General features: G+C 39.8%; 1 protein-coding gene and 1 long non-coding RNA gene across 3 annotated transcripts in view; both read right to left on the reverse strand.

The window, feature by feature from the left end:
• The window catches only part of LOC124553705 (potential E3 ubiquitin-protein ligase ariadne-2), a 91,114-nt gene extending 82,460 nt beyond the window's left edge, over positions 1–8,654 (reverse strand). For both annotated transcript variants that reach the window (XM_047127607.1, XM_047127608.1), the window contains exon 1: positions 7,815–8,654. In XM_047127607.1, coding sequence (XP_046983563.1) covers positions 7,815–8,410 — 596 coding nt within the window. In that variant the 5' untranslated portion in view covers positions 8,411–8,654. The remainder of the gene's footprint in view (positions 1–7,814) is intronic.
• Positions 1–22,919, reverse strand: part of LOC124553708 — a 583,058-nt gene that overhangs the window by 270,839 nt on the left and 289,300 nt on the right. The gene's annotated exons all lie outside the window — the stretch shown is intronic.

A 22,919-nucleotide genomic window follows, 5' to 3' on the forward strand; every position in this document is an offset into this window, starting at 1 on the left:
ATTGGCATTATTCTTGAAATAGTGTAAAAAGAATTTCTGTAAATCACTATAATTATATTTTTGCTAAACTTGATGTGTCTCCTGTACAACAGATCATATGATCTGTACAATGTATGTAATGAGACTAATAAATCACATTTTACACATTCTTACACAATAAAACACACTTTGATAAAATCTGCCAATAAACCAAAGTTAACCATTCACCTTCCCTAGTACAATCTTTACGTGCTCATTACATTTCTGACTCTTTTTCAACGTCATCCACATTAACTTACATTTTTCTACATTTAGAGCTAGCTGCCATTCATCACAACAACTACAAATTTTATCTAAGTCACCCTGTATCCCGTTACAGTCACTCAACAATGACACCCTTCTGTACACTACAGAATCGCCAGCAAACAACGCCAGATTGCTGCCCACCCCTCTGCCAGATCATTTATGTAGGAGGGGGGAGTTGGAAAATACGTTTCCACTGTCAACTGTGGTCAGCGTTGCGTGTGAAAGGAAAAAAAAGAGAATGAGACATTAAAGATAAGACATATCTTTATTTTTCTACATAATTTCAAAGTACATTGAGACATTTGTCATACTGCTTTATAAGCTTCAAAAAGCCTTCCAGGAAAAAATCAGGGTGTTGCATACGGAAGAAGCGTTGAACGGTTCGTTAGACGTCAGCATCGCTGCCAAAGCACTTTCTGCCGAGAGTCTTCTTCAAAGCAGGAAACAGACGGAAGTCACTTGGTGCGAGATTCGGACTGTAGGGCGGATGGTGTACGCATTCCCAACCAAGAGTTGCAATACGGTTTTGCGTTGCCGTCGCCGTGTGTGGTCTCGCATTGTCATCCGACAGCAGAACACCAGATCTGAGAAGGCCAGGCCGCTTTTCCCGAATCACCTCTTTCAATTTCAACAGAGTGGCACAGTACCGTGCAGCATTGACAGTTGCATCCTCCAGAAAGTCCAGCAGCAAAACTCCTTTGGCGTCCCAGAAAACGGTGAGTAGCACTTTACCTGCAGATGGAGTTCTTTCGAACAGGTGATGACGGATGTTTCCGCTCCACGGATGCAGCCTTTGATTCGAGCGTGTAATGGTGGACCCACGTCACAATCCAAAACAGAAGGTCAGTGCCAGATTTGTGGTAACGCACGAGCTGTTCCAGCCTGAACGACGTGCGTTGTTCTGTGTGTGTCAGGGTCAGTTAGCGGGGCACCCATTGTGCCGACACCGTCCTGTATCGAAGAATGTCGTGGATGATCTAGTGAGCTCGCTCGTGTCCAATTCCAAGTTCTGCCACTAGTCTATCGATGGAGATACGTCAGTTCGCTTTAATCGTGTCATCCACCTTCCCGACAGTTGCATCTGTAGTGGCCGTGCGCGTCTTTCAAGGGCTCGGTATGACTTGCACTTGCTGACGTCCATCACTGAATTGCTGTCACCACCTCCGCACCATTTGCCTCGACATCACACCCGACCCGTACACCTCAACAAGGTGGTTATGAATTTCTGTGCCTGATACACCACGTGCCCATTCATAGCAGATAACAGCTCTCACTTCTGCCTGTGACCACGATTCCAAAACACACCTTCTCTCCATATCTCCGGGAAAAGACTGAGTGGTTGGCCTCCACTTTGCTCAGGCTCTGCGACAACCCCATCTGCTCGATTGTGGTCAACCTCTACCCAATAGTGTATCGGTGTCTCGCACTTGCGTGTTTACCTTCCATGTCGTCTTTCACCCATATCACACAACTCTGCCCACAGTCGACAGGGGAAACTTATTTTCAAACTCCACCTCGTATATATAGGATAATAGCACTCCTATCAAATTTACCTGGGGCACTGCTGACAATACCCTCGTCTCTGACGAACACTAGCGGTCGAGTACAATGTACAGGTTTGCCTTACTTGGGAAGGTTTAGAGCCACTCGCGTATCTGGAAATCTATTCCACATGCTTCTACTTTCATAAACAGCACTGTGTCAAAGGCTTTTCAGAAACATAGAAATATGGAATCTGTCTCTCGCTCTTTGCCCACAGTTTGCGGCAGCATATCATGTGAGCAAAGGACAAACTGCGTTTTGCACAAGCAACACTTTTTAAAATCCTTGCTGGGTTGTGGACAGACACTTTCCCCTCTCTCGGAAATGATTTATATTCGAACTGAGAATATCTTCAAGGATTCTGCAGCAAATATATGTTAAAGATATCAGTCCATAATTTTGTGGGTCAGTTCTTTTACCCTTCTGATATACAGGAGTCACTTATGATTTTTTCCAGACACTCTGGGACTTTGCACCAGGCAAGAGATTAGCAATAAATTCGAGCTAGGCAAGTGGTCAGTGTTGCCGAGTACTCTGTAAAACTGAAATAGGAATGCTACTTGACAGTGTAGCATCAATTTTTCACCATGTTACATCAGACCTGTTTCCCTAAAAAAGGCAGTCAACTGCTTTCAGTTGGTTGGTTGGTTTGGGGAAGGAGACCAGACAGCGGGGTCATCGGTCTCATCGGATTAGGGAAGGATGGGGAAGGAAGTCGGCCGTGCCCTTTCAGAGGAACCATCCCGGCATTTGCCTGGAGTGATTTAGGGAAATCACGGAAAACCTAAATCAGGATGGCCGGACGCGGGATTGAACCGTCGTCCTTCCGAATGCGAGTCCAGTGTCTAACCAAACTGCTTTCAGTTTTAGTGAACCAACTTCACAACAGTCTTGTTTTATAACATTTACAGACACCTCGAGTACCTATCTTTTCAGTTTTAATGTTTTGTAAATAAACAGCAATACTTGTATTTGAGTTTAAATGGTTCCATGAAGTGGCAGACGGTTTTAAAGAAATATCGACAGAATCTAGTATCGGTGAATATTTAAGACAGAATGTCTGAAACTTCAAGCATTCTGCTTCTAGACTCACATACTGGACAAAATTGAAACGTCTGAATGGTGACATCTCCATTAAAACTGGATCAAGTTTCTGATCTAAAAACAGATACTATGCATCCAAAATTCTTGCTGTCTAGGATTTTAGACTTGATATAATTGAAAAAAAAAAAAAAAAAAAAGAGTAAAAAGAACAATGAAACAATGGAAAATCCAGGATGGAATGTAACAATTTTATGAAAAGGATAGTTGCTACTCACCACATAGCAGAGATGCTGAGTCGCAGAAAGTGAGCTTTCAGCCAACAAGGCCTTCATCAGAAACAGACATCATACACACACACTCACACAAATGCAAATCGCACATACATGACCACAATCTCAGCTTCAACAGCTACAGACTGTGATCATGTGTGTGGGGGAGGGGGGAGTGGGGGCTATTTTCAATGAAGACCTTGTTGGCTGAAAGCTCACTTTTCGACAGTCTTTGTTGTGCCTGTCTGCGACTAAGGATTTCCGCTATGTGGTGAGTAGCAAGTATCCTTCTCATAATATTGTTACAAAACAACAATATATTTACATGTCAGAGCATTGGATCATAACTCTAAAATCAACAAAGAGGAATTTAAGTCTAAACTCACAGTAGTTACCAGAAATAAGTCGCAAGCACCTGAACTTTGGGAAGCGTAATAACTATTTGAAAGTAGACTGGCTATCAATTGCATGATTATATGCTATCCGAAATTTTAATAAGGCTTTCCTTAAATTAGTATTTGAACAAACAAATCCTGTATCAAAAGGGTAATCTGGGAAACAAAGGACAAAGAAAACCTCTGCGAAGTCAAGCAACTATGCATCAATATTCAATTGATATATCCAGAAGACCAGTGAGGATACAAGGGAAGAGCAATTTGAAATCATCCCTGCAATATGATACACCAATGAATCACATATACTTTAAAGACATTGCAGTAGATTTGAACACATGCTCTAGCAATAGCACTTTGCAGAATGACAATGACAATATTAGTGCTTATTATTCGAATATTAAGAACTTCAGTATGCAGTTGTGTTATGTGTAATAAAATTACAGGGTATCTAAGCACCAGTTCTTTGAAAATTGAGAATATGAAAGGTGTTTTAACTGATATAATGAGAAACAGATACGTATATTCCTTAATACAAAACTAATACTGATAATAAATTTCATGCCATACATTTTCCTTGAAGTTTCAGAGAGAAAGTGAACCACATCCAATAAATTTTATCCTTCCAAGCAATAACAGTACGAAAATCATCAAAACGAATGCAACCGGTCACCTCTGTGGCGACGGAATTTTTTTGTTTACCATGGCCCCACTGCTTTCAAGACACACAGCAACTCATCATCACACAGCATACATTTTTTATTTGTTAGTAGCCTTGTGGGAATTGACATGTGGAGTTATTTACAATCTGTGTTTATTCTTGGAGCACATGTGATGTTGGCAAACATAGCACTACACACATTGATCCGCAAAAACGTTAACAAACAAAGAAGACATGTATACCATCTGACGATGAGTCACTATGCACCTCAAAACTGGTGATGGTAAAATAAAACAATCTCTACCATCATGAAAAACGACTGCCTGCAGCCATTCCAATAACCTCCATCCATCTTTTACAGTGTTCCACATCTACAATGGGTAAAAGCATAATAACTGTATTCGAGTAAGTGAATATAAAGTAGCATACTAGCCTATTTAAATACTTACCAAAGATATAGTACCTGAACTGTGAAACAATTGAAATTGCATGCTTAATTAACTAACGTTGGTTTCCCTTTCCAGACATTACTCTGGAAACTGACTTTAATGGACTTGTCCACTTTCATTCTGATCTTTTTGTGGTAGATAAAAGATATTTTTGTAGCAAGAAAGAAAAACAAATTTTTATCATACTTTATGTTGCAAAATACAGGGGAAAAAACGCACACAGAGCATAAACAAAAACAAAGTTTTAGAACTGAGGTTTCCATAGTGTTTCACACAACGCAAATCTTTGTGCCTCCGTAGGAGGGAGGCACTCACATCACGATTAGATGTAATTAGGGCAAAGGCACCACTTATGGCCATCTTACAGACAATTCAGAATAGGCTATATGTTCACTACAGAAATAAAGTTTGCAAATTACTTCAAAAAATAATACCTATTGTTTCCAAGCCTGTACATTATAACTATGTAGGAATATATGTTTTTAAGTTTTATAACAAATTTTAAAAAAATTGAATAAATTCATACATTTCCCAAGTTTTGGCCACATTAATTCTAGCTATGGCTGCCCAGTCATTTCCGCACTTTTGGCTGCATATTAGGGGCCTATAATAAAACTGGGGCTTTGAGTTGTTGTAAAATCAATTTGCTATAAAGTAATTTGTTGTTTACACAAGCACATAAGGAAACAAAATAGCACAAAGTACATAAAGTTACAACAACTGAGTGGAACAGAAAAACAATTAGCCTAATGAAAATTGTTGTAATTCTATCTATGATTAATTCCCCTTCAGGAGCCAGAAAAAAGGTTTTATCCATAATAAAAACTCTGTTAGGATCATCTGACATATCCTTATTATTTACATTTTCAGATTCTTCCTGGAACTACTTTTTTTTTTCTTCCCCCCCCCCCCCCCCCTTCCCAGTCAAAAAACCTCTGACGCCACTAACATTCAGCATCTTTGTGACTAAACTTTTGTATCTCTCCAGAAAGTCATATCACTTTTTCTCAGGCAGAATGTTTGCAAAGGAGACTTAGAAATTTACGAACCTGCCTTTACAGTAAGGTTTCGCATAGACACATGGAGATTTTTCTTAGTACCTAGAAACCCCATTAGAGACAAAAACATGGTGACAGTAGATTCTTGTGGAGGTAGACCAGAAATTGTATTTCTTAATGTTGTTGGAGCATTGTAGAGCCAGTAGCAGCCTTCCTTTCCTCAACAATAGCCTCCAGGGCCTATTTAACTTCATTGGGAGATTACTGAAACCTCTTGTTCTTTGGTTGACTCAAAATCCTTGAGTTAAAAAATGTTACATTTCATAATTTGTATTGCATATTTTAGTATGTTACAAGGATAGAGAAATTAATATGGGATGCTCCAGCAATCCTATTAATTGGGTCTATCTTGATATTAAAAAATACCAGAAATATTTTAAATAGGCCCACTTAAATGAAACTAGCTTAGTTAAAATACAGACAAAATTTGTATTATAGATGTTTCGTATAAATTTTTAAGTGGCAAAAACAGGACATGCATATGTCTCCACTTATGGACACAAGCATGGCCATAACACGGAACCAAGAATAAATATGGATCTGTTGCTGGCCACAGAAGTTTAAGTGTACTTTTGGGTTGTACAACATTTAACTTGTAAGAAATGAAACCTTACCTACTAACAAGTTAAGTTTCTACTGATGTTTTATTTAATCATGCAGAATATGAAAAACTGATACTGCATTGCTTAAAGAAAAATGCTATTAAGTTCAACTTCTTCGAAATAGACCTTTTCACAAAATTACAACTCCGAACAAGAAAAGGCATCTACACCTAACTGAACAGAACATTTCATTTTGACTGTAATACACTATTGTAAGAGTAGTTGGTATTCAAAAGAGATTAAAATTTTACTAATTACACCAGAGTGGTCATATTTGGGGTAGTAGCCAAAACTGGAGCCTTGATCCCACATTTATAGAACACTCCAAATATGCAATGATTTTTTGGAGGGGTTGAGTGCTACACCACAGTGAATCACAGACAATTCTACTGCCAATAAATATGTTCAAATTGAAGTCAATTGAACCACACACTACCCTGATCTGCCATAAGTGTGCATGTCATGGTGGGTGACACTCCACAGAAAACTGCACAACACTCTACATGTACATCCACATCTATACTCTGCAAACCAGCAAGAGGTGCATGGCAGAGGGTACGCCCCACTGTACCAGTTATTAGGGTCTCTTCCCGTTTCATTCACATAAGGAGCACAGGAAGAATGTTGTTGAATGCCTCTTGGCATGCAGTAATTATTCTTATTTTAACCTCAGAATCCCTATGTGAGCAATACACAGGGGGTTGTGATATATTCCTAGAGTCACCAATTAAAGCCAGTTCTTGAAACCTTGATAATAGACTTTCTTGAGGCAGAAACTTTTATACCTAGCTTCTACCAGTCTACCACTTCACTGCCTTCTGTATCTCTGTGACACTCTGCCATGGATCAAACAAACCAGGGACTGTTCATGCTGTCCTTCTATTCAGTATTTCCTGTTAATCCTCTCCGGTACAGGTCCCACACACATATTCTAGAACCACTTACACATGTGATTTGTGAGCAACCTCCTTTGTAGCTGAGACGATGTGATCATTCCATTTCATATCCCTACAAAGTAGTACAAGCAGATATTTGTATGAGTTAGCTAACTCCAATAGTGACTCACTGATATCAGTCATACTACATTTTTCGTTCTGCGAAGTGCACAATTTTAAATTTCTGAGCATTTAAAGCAAGTTTCTGGCTGAATAATTACATTGACAATGGTCTCTAGAACTTCTTGTATTGTTTTTGAATAACATGGGAAACATGATACAAATGTAATTTAACAGAAGTTATCCAGCAGAATACATTTTAAAAACGACACAAGGGATTGATGGAGAGGGACGGCCAATACAATAACAACTGGGACATAAATTTGAGGCTAAACTGTATAAGAATCCAAGTGTGTGTGTGTGTGTGTGTGTGTGTGTGTGTGTGTATATATATATATATATATATGTGTGTGTGTGTGTGTGTGTGTGTGTGTGTGTGTGTGTGTGTGTGTAGGGGGGGGGGGGGGTGAAAATAAGTCTATTAATTAGAAGCTGAAAAATATGAGAAATAAGGTACCTCTCTCTGGTGGCAGGCCGTGAGACCTGTGACAGAACGAAGTCTTCTGGAGCGAGAACGTCACAGTCTTTCGCCATGCAGCCAATGCCTGTCGAAACTCCCTGCAGTATTTGCACCTCAAAGTGCACCGACCAACAGTCCTTACAGAACTTGTGACCGCACGAAAGGGCGCTAAATTTATCATGCGGCTGCGTTAGTAGGCACACTGGACACTGAATGGCTTGTAGGGTTGTGCGGATCTGTCCCTGATCCACCGCCCCCGTTGTAGAAGACGCAGACGACTTGCGGTCCAGGAGGTTCACAGATTCGTCACCGAATTTCTTCACTATGTCCTGCACTGACCACCGGTTAGTATGCAACAGCACTTTAGCTAATGATGGGGTTATCTGCAAGCTGTTACTTAATGCTTCAACTGAGACGTTTAGATGCCGTTCCACTTCTTCCACACTCAGGCACTCGTAGCTGAAATATTCTGGATCTCGCTTCGTCGGGTCCGGTTGCTCCATTTCGCAATCATCCTCGTCATTGTAATAATCCGCGTAGCCACACTCGTCCTCTGAATAATCCATTCCTGATTCGCATTCCTCTCCAGACATCTTTGCTGCTAGCAATAAGCTGCAGCACTAAACGATTTCGTTATAACTTTTATTGTTGTTGTTATTGTTGATACTGCACGACGGTATGAAGTAGTACACATAACAAGCGAGGGAGAACACACTCTTAAAATGTTATTGATCGCATCAACACACTACCCAGTGACGACACTAATGTCAAAAGCCACTCGCGTGTAGGTTAACTTTTGCTGTCGCAGCTACTGCAAAACTTCACCGCATAACAGCGCTGCGGATCATCTCGTAGTGCGTGTGGTCACCGACAGTTGGCAGCAACAGAAATCATTTAAAAAAATGGCGGCTGGGCACTGGTGGTGAATAAATTTAATGACTGCTCATTTCAAGTTGCGAGAGTAAATATTACGGATGTGGACAACGTCGTAACTAAATATGGCTATTTTCTTAATTATATCTGTCTGAATTAAAAGAAAAACATGTGAAGTAAATATATACTAAAGGGAACATTGGTACATTCGAAACTGATTCGCGTACTTTTTTCCATTATATGAAACTGTAGCTAAAAAGTCGAAAACCAACAATGATTAGGGTGCAGGAATAACAAGCAATGTCTAGGGCGTGCGGGCCAGAAATATAACGTAAATACTTCGACGTCTTCGTTCACACACACGTAAACAAATGTAAAAAGAAACTATTAATGATCTCTACATCAGACATAGTTTGAGCTATTCTTATTATGCTTGTCCCCTCGTTCCTATCGATACAATCATTTTGCCGATGTAGGTGTTTTTATTCCGTGCTTCTACAACTCTCTGTTATAGATCCTCGCAGAAATTCTATCCCAAAAGTAAATGTGATTCGCCACTCGCAAGCCTTATATTGTAACTAGAAACTTCTCTGAATATTATCTAGTTAAAAATTGGGAAACCTAATAATAGTTTAACCAATATTACAATTACTGGAGAGCCACCATTGCTGGCAAGATACTGAACAAGAACAAAGGCTGAGAGGAACACATATAACAGAGGAGAAAATATAAAAGTATAATTACCAAGTTGTTCATACTTCCAAACATCCCCCTCTATTTAATAATTCCAATGGGAACTTCCAAAAATGACACATACATGTGGCAAATCACAAGCACAAACATTAACACACCAAGCATCTCTCACTTTCAATGTCCCCAACCTGAAACACCCTGTTGAATTGTGAACTCATAAACGCTTTTCTTAAGATATCTGCCACTTTTTCCTTGGAGCTGATAACTGAACATGTAGATGTCCGATGTAGAACAGTTGTATAAAATTGTATTTTATATCCACATACTTCACTCATTGATGTTCACATTTCTGTAATAGCAGTATGCACAATGATAATCGTCACAAACTGTCATAGGTTTCACAGATAAATTTAGCTTTACGTGTAGGAATGCATTTTGTACATCCACTTACTTCATAAAAATGTTGTGTTTATTTATTACACACCATGAAAAAAAAAGTAGTATCCTATTACTATGCAATATGACTCATATTTGGGATTGGTCAACACATAAAAATACCTGGGGGTGTAGCACTTTATAGGGATATGAAATGGACTGATCACATAGGTTCAGTCATGGATAAAGCAAGTGGCAGACTTCAGTTTATTGATAGAAAACTGGGAAAATGCAGTCAATCTACAAAAGAAGTTATTTACCAGTCACTCGTTTGACCCATCCTAGAACACAGCCAAAGCGTGTGGGACCCACACTAGGTAAAACGAACGGGGGTCAGGCGATATTGAATGTATACAGAGAAGGGCAAGATGAATGTTTGACCTGTGAGAGAGTGTCACACAGATGCTGAAGAAACTGAACTGGCAGTCTTTTGGAGACACTTCACCATCTTCGACTCCATATTGAACCATTGTGGACAGCGACCACCTATTATTATAAGGAAGGATAGAAATACCACAACCTGTCACAATGGGAGTAATAATCCAACAAATTTCCAGCAGGACATGTCACCAGTTTACTCCTGACTGTACACCAATAAAGCAATATGGTGACAGGAGTTAATTTGACTATAGCTCACTCAAATGCAGTTAACATGGCTATTTATAGCTGAAATCTGGTATGCAATAATAATTAAAAAGCCCAATGGGACTGCTGTATTCCTGTTCTTTCTCTCGAAGATAGACATAAACTATCCTGAGAAAGACTGCTTACAAAGTTTCAAGAATCAAATTTAAATGATGACTCCAAAATTATACTGCATTCCTTATCACTCCCATAGGGATTGTGAGAACAAGATTAGATTAATTACAGCACAATGGAGACATTTAAACAATCATTTTTTCCACAATCCATACATGAATGGAATGGGAGAAGACCCTAATAACTGGTATAATGGGAAATACCTCTACCATGCACTTCACAGTAGTTTGCAAAGTACAGATGTTGATGTAGGTGTAGATCCCTCCTCATAGTTACTCTCTTTTACCCTTGGACAGCCTGTAATGGCATGCCTTATACCTTTTACTATTTCCAGATACATCTCTTTTTACTTTGCACATCTACTTGCTGATAAACAAAGTAAGAGCTAATGGAATATCAGACCAGCTGTGTGGCTGGATTAAAGAGTTTTTAGCAAACAGAACACAGCATGTTGTTCTCAATGGAGAGACGTCTACAGACGTTAAAGTAACCTCTGGCGTGCCACAGGGGAGTGTTATGGGACCATTGCTTTTCACAATATATATAAATGAGCAAGTAGATAGTGTCGGAAGTTCCATGTGGCTTTTCGCGGATGATGCTGTAGTATACAGAGAAGTTGCAGCATTAGAAAATTGCAGCGAAATGCAGGTAGATCTGCAGCAGATAGGCACTTGGTGCAGGGAGTGGCAACTGACCCTTAACATAGACAAATGTAATGTATTGCGAATACATAGAAAGAAGGATCATTTATTGTACGATTATATGATAGGGAAACAAACACTGGTAGCAGTTACTTCTGTAAAATATCTGGGAGTATGCGTGCGGAATGATTTGAAGTGAATTGATCATATAAAATTAATTGTTGGTAAGGCGGGTGCCAGGCTGAGATTCATTGGGAGAGTCCTTAGAAAATGTAGTCCATCAACAAAGGTGGTGGCTTACAAAACACTCATTTGACCTATACTTGAGTATTGCTCATCAGTGTGAAATCCGTACCAGGTCGGGTTGACAGAGGAGTAGAGAAGATCCAAAGAAGAGCGGCGCGTTTTGTCACAGGGTTATTTGGTAACCGTGATAGCGTTACGGAGATGTTTAGCAAACTCAAGTGGCAGATTCTGCAAGAGAGGCGCTTTGCGTCGCGGTGTAGCTTGCTGTACAGGTTTCGAGAGGGTGCGTTTCTGGATGAGGTATCGAATATATTGCTTCCCCCTACTTATACCTCCCGAGGAGATCACGAATGTAAAATGAGAGAGATACGAGTGCGCACGGAGGCTTTCCAGCAGTCGTTCTTCCCGCGAACCGTACGTGACTGGAACAGGAAAGGAAGGTAATGACAGTGGCATGTAAAGTGCCCTCCGCCACACACCATTGGGTGGCTTGTGGAGTATAAATGTAGATGTAGATGCTGTCAATGGCTTTCTGTAAGTGTTACATAAGTCTAAGTTCCATTGCATGATAGGGAGCCCAATATCACTCCTTTATTGCTTTTGCCTATTCTTCCTCGTTGTGCTTATCCTTCACATCGTCAAAATTCTGAGATAAATTTTCCACAATTTTTTCTGCATTCAAAGCCAAAATAACATAGCCATCCAAGTATCTGGATCTTCTTATTATTCTTTTGCTTTGCTGCAAAGGGTCTGTTTTCTGCATCTCTTCTGAAGTCAAGAGCTCTGAGTTACTTCAGCAGTTTCTTCAGATCCCCCAAAGTTTTTTCATTCTGGCAATGTTTACCTTCTGCTGTGTTCCATGTTATGTTGTCTATTTAAATAGCTTGCTTCATGATGCAGTCATCACTACTTTCAACTTCAAATAGAAATTTGTCCTTTTTAAAGTTTAAGCCTCTTCCAAACACAAATTTGTGTTGTTTGGGACACCATAATGTGTAACCGTCCAGTCACAAAACGCATTGATGCCCTGGTGTCACACTTGCTTCTTATTAATTCCTTTGGAATTTGCAAGTGCACAACACACCCAAACAAGCAAAATGTCTTCAAGACTGATAGAAAGTTAAGCATAGAGGATAAAATCACACTAAATATAGAAGGACAAAAGACTGAAAATCCACATAAAATTGCCAATAAATTCAACAGCTACTTTTCAGAACTTTCCACAAATCTCCTAACCAACTCTTCAAATACTATACACTCTCTTCCCACAAATCTCCAGACTAACTCTCCAAACACTGTACACTCTCTTCTCAAAAACAATACTCATCTGAACTCCTTTTTCCTATCTCCTACAACACCATATGAAATTGAAGATATTATTTAAAAAAAGAGTTAAAAAGATTTATTCTGCAGGGAATGATATGATACCCTGCTTCTTACTTTATAAGTGTTCAAATTACATCAGTGGACCCCTATCAAATATCTTAAACATCTCTCTACAAGAAGGGAGAGAAAAGAGGTATAGCAAATTATAGGCCAATTTCTATACTACTTGCCTTCTCAAAAAAAAATTGAATACTGTATGTCAGTTAGATTAGAAATATTTTTAAATTCTAACAACATAATCTCATCTTACCAATACGGATTTTGGAAAAATAGGTCCACCACACACGCTTTGTATCCATTTCTAGAATAATGCTCAAGTTTTGTTGACCATAAACAACCTGCTGTTGGTGTATCTCTCGATCGGTCTAAGGCATTTGACGTGGTTGACCATAAGCTGCTTCTTGTGAAATTCCAGAAGTATGGTATTAGAGGTGTAGCCGACAATTGGTTCCATAGCTACCGTAGTGAAAGAAAGAAATATGTAAAATTAAGAAAATCAAAGACGTCCAGGTACTGCAGGTCAGATACACTACATACAATAAATGGCATCCCTCAGGAATCTGTTCTTGGCCCTGTTCTTTTCATATTGTTCATAAATGATCTCTCAACCAAATGCCAGCTCTTTTCTGTATGCTGACAGCAAGATGCAGGCAATGAAACTACTTGTCAATTACAATCTTGGTTTGAAGCAAATAGCCTACACACAAATACTCAAAAAACTGTAAGTATGAACTTCCACACTAGACAATCTTAACCCCCTTCAATGTAGTTACAGTTATTGGCAAAGATGACATTACAAACAGGCAGGACACCAAATTTCTTGGACTTATCATCAGTAACACCCTAAATTGGAAACCACATATTGAGAGACTGTCACAAAAGCTTAAGAAAACCTGTTATTTATTAAGATCATTAAAAGACATGGCCAGTGTAGATACCTTGAAGCCTGGTGTATATGCCCTGCTTGAGTCTGTCTTGAGCTATGGCCTAATCTTCTGGGGAAATAGCTCTGAATCTCTCATAATTTTCAAGTTACAAAAACAAGTGGTAATAATAATGAAATGTAAAAAACGAAACTGAACACTGTAAACCACTGATTCAACAGTTAAAAATCCTGTCACTGCCATGCCTCTATATAATGGAACTAGCTTGTTTTACTGTACAGCACTTGGAATCTCTCGACAGAAATGCAGACTGCCACACACAGGACACCAGAAACAAAACCCAATTACAAATTATACCTCACAACACAAAATTGTATGCTAATGGGGTTAAGAGTATGGGCATTAAAATATACAACCACCTCCCATCAGACATAAAAACAAGCAAAAAAAAACTCAAAAATAATGAGAATCAAATTAAAGGAATTACTACTAAATCACTGTTTCTATTCCGTACATGAATTTCTTGAAACAAAACTTTAATTACTTGTAATAAGTTGTATATCACTTGTAGATATTTCTAACTAGTAAGATAATTAATTATTGTATGTCTGTATCTCTTATACGTATTCTGCTATGTGTGTTATGAACCATCACTGTTATCATTCATCACACACCACCTTTCTTATATTTTGTCTGTTTATCCTAGCCGCGTGGGGTAGCTGTGCGGTGTGAGGTGCCTCGTCACGGTCTGTGCAGCTCGCCCTGTCGGAGGTTCGAGTCCTCCCTCGGGCGTGGGTGTGTGAGAGTCATCCTCTGCATAAGTCAGTTTAAGTTAGATTAAGTAGTGTGTAAGCTTAGGGACCGATGACCTCAGCAGTTTGGTCCCATAAGACCTTACCACAAACTTCCAAAAATTTATCCTATATGTATTCTACAATGTGAGTTATGTACCACTACTGTCATCTCTCGTCATACACCATCTTAACATAATTTTCACATTGACTGTCCTATATCAAGATGTGCTTTGCTGTACAAAATGTATGATCTACAGGACCAATAAAAAAATAAATAAATAAAGTTTGACTTCCTTCTACGCTGTAGGGTTGCTGGAATTTTTCCATCTAAAGCTGAAGTAGGATTATGATTAATGATAAAAACAGCTGCTATTACAGCTTGTGACCAACACTGATTTCCAAGTTTGCGTCCAACAATTATGCGATCCTTTCCTACGATAGTACGATTTAGTCGTTCCGCCATTATGACTGGATGAGATGTACAACTTACGTAAACTCTAACCGCTCACCCTTTTCTTCAAAGAATTCCATCATTTCACTTGAAATGTACTCATGCTGATTTTCAAGTAAAAATGAGTAATAGCCATTCCATAATATACTTTAAAATAATGAAATGATTCCGACTTTGAAGAGTATAAATTGCTGTAAAGTGAGTATAATTGTCAGTCGAAGTCACTATTTCTTTCCACAGAATAAACTAATATTGTAGACCAAGCACATAAGTGTGTGTCAGCTCAAGTGGTCATCTGGCACGAACACAGACTGAGTATGTAGCAAACGGCATTTGTTTACCTTCTGTGCAACCCAAGTATTTATTTCCAGGTTCATAAAACTTTACTTTGCCCAGTCCCTCAGCTTGATACCGAGTCCAAAAGAATGGACACAATTTTGATTGTGTAGCCACTATGAGTCAAGACACAAAGGAACTGAAGACAGCTGCCAGTGAGAGAGAGGGGAGATTTTGGGTCTGACAGGAGGTGGTTGTGTTCACCACTGTGCTGGGATGGCACAGTGGTCAGCTGTGATGTTTCCTTTTCATACACACACATCAAAAAATGTTTTGCATAAAGTCGGTTCCGAGAGTCCCGGAACCTGTTCAGAAAATTGGAATAGAAGTCAACATAAACATCATTTCCGCCCTTTTTATTGCTCATGAACACTACACATTGCATGTTGTACCACCACACAGCCAGATCTTCAGAGGTGGTGGTCCAGATTACTGTACACTCCAGTACCTCTTTACCCACAAGCACGTCCTCTCGCGTTGACGCATGGCTTTATTCGCCGTGGCATACCATCTGCAAATTCATCAAGGCAGTGTTAGTCCAGATTGTCCCACTCCTCAATGACAATTCGGCGTAGATCCCTCAGAGTGGTTGATGGGTCACATTGTCCATAAACAGCCCTTTGCAAACTATCCCAGGCATGTTCAATAGAGTTCATGTCTGGAGAACACGCTGGCCACTCTAGTCGAGCGATGTCATTATCCTGAAGGAAGTCATTCACAAGATGTGCACGATGGGGTTGCGAATTGTAGTCCATGAAAACGAATGCCTCGCCAATATGCTGCCGATAATGTTGCACTGTCGATCGGAGGATGGCACTCACTTATCGCACAGCTGTTACGGCGCCTTCCGTGACCACCAGCGGTGTACGTCAGCCCCACATAATGCCACCCCAGAACAGCCGGGAACCTCTACCTTGCTGCACTCGCTGGACATTGTGTCTAAGGCATTCGGCCTGACCGGATGGTCTCCAAACACCTCTCCAACAATTGTCTGGTTGAAGGCATATGCAACATTTATTGGTGAAGAGAACGTGATCTCAGTTCTGAGCAGTCCATTCAGCCTGTTGTTGGGTCCATCTGTACCGTGCTGCACGTTCTTGTGGTTGCAATGGACCCCGCCACGGATGTCAGAAGTGAAGCTGTCCATCATGCACCCTACTGCGCACAGTCGGAGTCGTAACACGAAGTCCTGTGGCTGCACAAAAAGCATTATTGAACATGGTGGCGTTGCTGTTAGGGTTCCTCCGACCCACAGTCTGTAGGTAGTGGTCATCTACTGCTGTTGTAGCCCTCGGGCGGCCTGGGTGAGTTATGTTATCGACAGTTCCTGTCTCTCTATATCTCCTCCGTGTCCGAACAACATCACTTTGGTTCACTCCAAGACGCCTGGACACTTCCCTTGTTGAGAGCCCTTCCTGGCACAAAGTAATAATGCAGACACGATCAAACTCCAGTATTGGCCGTCTAGACATGATTGAACTACAGACAACTTGAGCCGTGTACCTCCTGCCTGGAGGAATGACTGGAATTGATCAACTGTCTTACGCCTTGTGTCTAATAGGCACTGCTCGTGCATGATTGCTTACATCTTTGGTGGGCAGGTTTAGTGAGATCTCTGAACAATCAAAGGGACTGTGTCTGTGGTACAATATCCATAGTCTGTGTGTGTGTGTGTGTGTGTGTGTGTGTGTGTGTGTGTGAGAGAGAGAGAGAGAGAGAGAGAGAGAGAGAGAGAATGTATATCAGTTGTGAAGACAGACCCTATTATTAATAACTTTAACTTCAAATAGATCATTCTATACATCTGACCACACCAAACCCCACTTAACGTCTAAGACCTAGTCTTGATTTGTCTTGAGCATTTACATTGTAGTGTGTCTGTTTTCTATGAGGTGTTTGTGGCGCCTTCAAGGGGTGTCATCAAGGAGTAAATGTCCGCATCCAGCAAGTGTTACCACATTCACCACTATACCTTGTCCCTGCTATGTTACATCACTGCATGCACACCATCCCACAGATCAGACATCGGGTTGCACACAGTATATTTTTCACACTGCATAAAATGTTTATAAAAGACATGACCATCTTTTGCCAGCATGAGCATCTTCAGCAGGACACACGTCATTCTCACCAATAACCCATGTTACACTACACAGTCCTTTTGCCTAAGTAATCAGGAGACACAGGTTCGAATCCCAGTAAGGCACAAATTTTCAACTTACCCCATTGATGCGAGTCAATTCCCACTGGTAGTTGTTGTTGTGGTCTTCAGTCCTGAGACTGGTTTGATGCAGCTCTCCATGCTACTCTATCCTGTGCAAGCTTCTTCATCTCCCCTTACTTACTGCAGCCTACATCCTTCTGAATCTGTTTAGTGTATTCATCTCTTGGTGTCCCTCTACGATTTTTACCATCCACGCTGCCCTCCAATACTAAATTGGTGATCCCTCGATGCCTCAGAACGTGTCCTACCAACCAGTCCCTTCTTCTTATCAAGTTGTGCCACAAACTTCTCTTCTCCCAATTATATTCAGTACCTCCTCATTAGTTATGTGATCTACCCATCTAATCTTCAGCATTCTTCTGTAGCACCACATTTCGAAAGCTTCTATTCTCTTCTTGTCCAAACTATTTATCGTCCACGTTTCACTTCCATACATGGCTACACTCCATACAAATACTTTCAGAAACGACTTCCTGGCACTTAAATATACACTCCATATTAACAAATTTCTCTTCTTGAGAAACACTTTCCTTGCCATTGCCAGTCTACATTTTATATCCTCTCTACTTCGACCATCATCAGTTATTTTGCTCCCCAAATAGCAAAACTCCTTTACTACTTTAAGTGTCTCATTTCCTAATCTAATTCCCTCAGCATAACCCGATTTAATTCGACTACATTCCATTATCCACGTTTTGCTTTTGTTGATGTTCATCTTATATCCTCCATTCAAGAGGAAAAGGGAGAGAAGGAAATGTAGTAGGTGAATATGGATTGGGGGTAAGAAATGAAAGAGAAAGCCACCTGGTAGGATTTTGCACACAGCGTAACTTAATCATAGCTAACACTTGGTTCAAGAAATGCAGTAAATGAAGCAGGCAAAAAGGAATACAAACGTCTCAAAAATGAGATAGACAGGAAGTGCAAAATGGCCAAGCAGGGATGGCTAGAGGACAAATGTAAGGATGTAGAGGCTTATCTCACTAGGGGTAAGATAGATACTGCCTACAGGACAATTAAAGAGACCTTTGGAGAAAAGAGAACCACGTGTATGAATACCAAGAGCTCAGATGGAAACACAGTTCTAAGCAAAGAAGGGAAAAGCAGAAAGGTGGAAGGAGTATATAGAGAGTCTATACAAGGGCGTTGTACTTGAGGACAATATTATGGAAATGGAAGTGGATGTAGATGAAGATGAAATGGGAGATACGATACTGCGTGAAGAGTTTGACAGAGCACTGAAAGACCTGAGTCGAAACAAAGCTCCGGGAGTAGACAACATTCCATTAGAACTACTGACAACCTTTGGAGAGCCAGTCCTGACAAAACTCTACCATCTGGTGAGCAAGATGTATGAGACAGGCGAAATACCCTCAGATTTCAAGAAGAATATAATAATTCCAATCCCAAAGAAAGCAGGTGCTGACAGATGTGAAAATTACTGAACAATCAGTTTAATAAGTCACAGATGCAAAATACTAACGCGAATTCTTTACAGACAAATGAAAAAACTGTTAGAAGCTGACCTCGGGGAAGACCAGTTTGGATTCCATAGAAATATTGGAACACGTGAAGCAATACTGACCCTACGACTTATCTTAGAAGCTAGATTAAGGAAAGCCAAACCTACGTTCCTAGCATTTGTAGACTTAGAGAAAGCTTTTGACAATGTTGACTGGAGTACTCTCTTTCAAATTCTGAAGGTAGCAGGGGTAAAATACAGGGAGCGTAAGGCTATTTACAATTTTTACAGATGTAGAAGCTTGCACAGGATAGAGTAGCATGGAGAGCTGCATCAAACCAAACTATGTAATGTAGAGATTTTGTTATTTATGCTCATTTTGCCCAGTAATAACCATTTAATTTCACTGTGTGTTATTATGACTAATCGTACTTTTTTTCTTCAGTCTTTTTTTTTCATGAATTTGATAATTACATGTGGCTTACTTTTTGTGGGGATGTTTGTTAGTGAATGATCACATATTAACAGCACCAATCAGTGTAATACCTCTGGTTTGCTTTCACAAAACGAAGTCCAATATGTTTTAAGTGTAAATCACGTCCCAAAATTATACTAACTAACAGACAATCCCAGTAGAGGAGCCAAGCTAAAAAATATCAATCATTAATTATTATGGTGGTAATATCTGGAAAATTGCAATCAAATTTCAATATTTAAAAATGTTTGTACATAATTTTTCAAGTACATAATTTTCTTTCTTTAATTGAAGACTCATTTAGCCAAAGATAATTTTAATTTGATTCAGACTTGCATTTGAGTTTAAACATTTTAAAAGCCAGAATAATATAAAATTAAATACTAATTTCAAAACCCAGTGATAATAAATAACAATAAAAAACCACCATTAGATGTTCTCTCTTGTGATAATGTTAATAAATAATTCTTGTCTGCTGTGGACATATTATAGCACTCCAACTGTTGAAATTGAAGGTAATTTCTGATGAATTAGCTGCACCCAGTTATTTTTGAAGATGCTTATTTTTCTGTTATGATATTTCAAGATGCTTGGCAACCCATCTTCAGTGTTTAGATTTATTTATGTATCACATACATTATTTCTTTACTAACGGTATTGCAAAATTTTGCAACAGGAATTTTTAAGACAGCAATTGTCAAACATCACAAGTAAAGGTACAGTGTTACAATGTGTCAATAAATGTAGACATCTGAAGATGATGTGAGCATATAATGAATGTACTATCAAAAATGCTTGTTTCGAGGCATCATTTGTTGGTGTGGCATGTTGCAAAAGGGGACCATTCATATTGGTACATCACCCCATAAATATTAATGTTACAGAAGCTATAGGTTTGAGTTTATGTGCTAGGAGCGCTGCTGTCATGTCATATGATGTGGTGGCCAACTACCTTAAGAATGTATGTGGATCAGGCCTGTGGATAACCAAAGATTGCCGGTGTCTGACCTACACTTGTAACTTAACATGGTAACCCACAGAAGCCAAATTCCAAGATAATTGAGCTTTTCATGCCCAGAAATGTACATTACATATTGTACACTGGAAAATTCAGAAATATCATAATTTAATGTAGAGAAGCTGTTTATCAAATCAGAATAATCTCTTTTAGTATTTTCTAACTGTTTTGTGTGGCTTAGCATGTTTTTCATGGGAAAATCCATCTGAATTGTTGGTTACCATGCTTTTTTAATATTAATGAATATGTTATTTCAGTATAAAGGCATGTTGAATATTTATTATTGAATTCCTGAGAAAAATGTACTGTTTCACACTGTGAACACATAACTGTCTTATTCAAATACATTTAAGGAAATAATCTTCTTACCATGAAAAGTTATTTCTATTGATGTAGAACCATTTGTTCATTGTTTGATGAACATCAACTGAAAATAAAATTATCTCATACAAACAGAGAGACATTTGAAAATCAACTTAATAACAGGCAAACAATAGTACGAGCATGGTGTCATGAGAAAAGTGAGGGGCAGCCAACACCAGCCATAGGGAGCCAAAAATTCTGAAGATGGCTTTTGCATAAGCCGAAACTGGTAAATAAACAAATATTATTGCGGTCTCAACTGTTCATTTGAACCTAAATATACACACTCTAAAAAAAGTTTTGCATTTCTTCGGTTCCAAGAGTTCTGGAAGCTGTACAAAAAAATGAAACAGAGATCAACATAAACATCATTTCTGCCATTTTTATAGCTCATGAAAACCACACATTGAATGTTGTACCACCATACGGCGAGACCTTCAGAGGTGGTGGTCCAGATTGCTGTACACCCCGGTACCTCTAATACCCAGCAGCACATCCTCTTGCATTGATGCATGCCTGTATTCGTCGTGACATACTATCCACAAGTTCATCAAGGCACTGTCGGTCCAAGATTGTCCCACTCCTCAATGGCAATTCAGTGTAGATCCTTCAGAGTGGTTGGTGGGTCATGTCACGTCATCCATAAACAGTCCTTTTCAATCTATCCCAGGCACATTCGGCAAGATTCATATCTGGAGAATATGCTGGCCATTCTAGCCGAGTGATGTCATTATCCTGAAGGAAGTCATTCACAAGATGTGTATGATGGGGGCACGAATCATGAATTGTCATCCACGAAGACGAATGCCTCGCCAGTATGCTACCGATATGGTTGCACTATCGGTTGGAGAATGGCATTCACGTATTGCACAGCCGTTACGGTACCTTCTGTGACCACCTAATGCGTCGGCCCCACATAATGCCACACCAAAACATCAGGGAACCTCCACCTTGCTGCCTTCACTGGACAGTGTTTCTAAGGCTTTCAGCCTGACTGGCGTAATGGATCTGGGAGATGTGTTAAGGCCCGTCCACACGCAACGATCTGTCTGCGCAAATGTCTGCGCACATCACATCTGCGCAGACAGATCGTTGCGTGTGAACAGAAGATTTGCACCAACCTGAGGTGTGTGCAAACCTGGAAGTTGGAGTTGGAGGTTTGAGCGAAACCTCTCAAATCTGTCGGTTCAAACCACATCTGCGCAGACAAGTTGGAGCGTGTGGACAGGAGATCGTCGCAAATCTGGCGCGAAACAGCTGTTTGCTCAGTCTAGTGTTTGTATTTGTGTGCACAGGGCATTAAAATGGCTGATACTCGTCAGTGTTCTCGAGAGTTTGTAAGTGAATTCATTGAAATATACAGAAACCACCCATGTTTGTGGAAGATTAAAAGTAAAGAATATAGTGACCGAGACAAAAAGACAGCAGCATACAATGCTCTAATTGAAAAATTGCGGGCAGTTGGCGCCTCGGCAAACAGAGAAACGGTAATAAAAAAATAATTTCGTTGCGAACTGGCGAAATTATTTGCGGATGGATGTCGAAACTTATAATTATCTCTTAAAGCATGTAACCCCTCATATTATGAGAAAAATACTTGTATGAGAAGGGAAATTTCTCCTCATGAACGCCTGGCAGTAACATTAAGATTCCTAGCAACAGGAAGGAGCTACAATGATTTGGAATTTTCATCTGCAATATCGAAACAAGCATTGAGTGAAATAATACCCAACACATGTGAAGCTATTTACGCTTTCCTGAAAGATGAGTTCATGAAGGCAAGTCAAGTAAATTAGTCTGTCAGCGAACTGTTTACCGAAAAGAGTTATCCAAAGTTCAGAAATCTAGAAGATCTGGTGAAGGAGTAGATCAAGTATACCAGCCAACGGTATGGTATTTTGATCTGCTTGGCTTTCTTAGTGATCAAGAAACGCCAAGACCAAGCAGAAGTACAATTGAAGATGAAATTGGAGTGCCAATGTGCGAGGAAATGGAACACGAGGTTATGTAAAACAAAACAGGTTCGCCCTGCAACTCTCGCAGTAAATTTACGTGACAAAAC

This window comes from Schistocerca americana, chromosome 11 (genome assembly GCF_021461395.2).
Source record: "Schistocerca americana isolate TAMUIC-IGC-003095 chromosome 11, iqSchAmer2.1, whole genome shotgun sequence".
In the NCBI taxonomy this organism is placed as follows: Eukaryota; Metazoa; Arthropoda; class Insecta; order Orthoptera; family Acrididae; genus Schistocerca; species Schistocerca americana.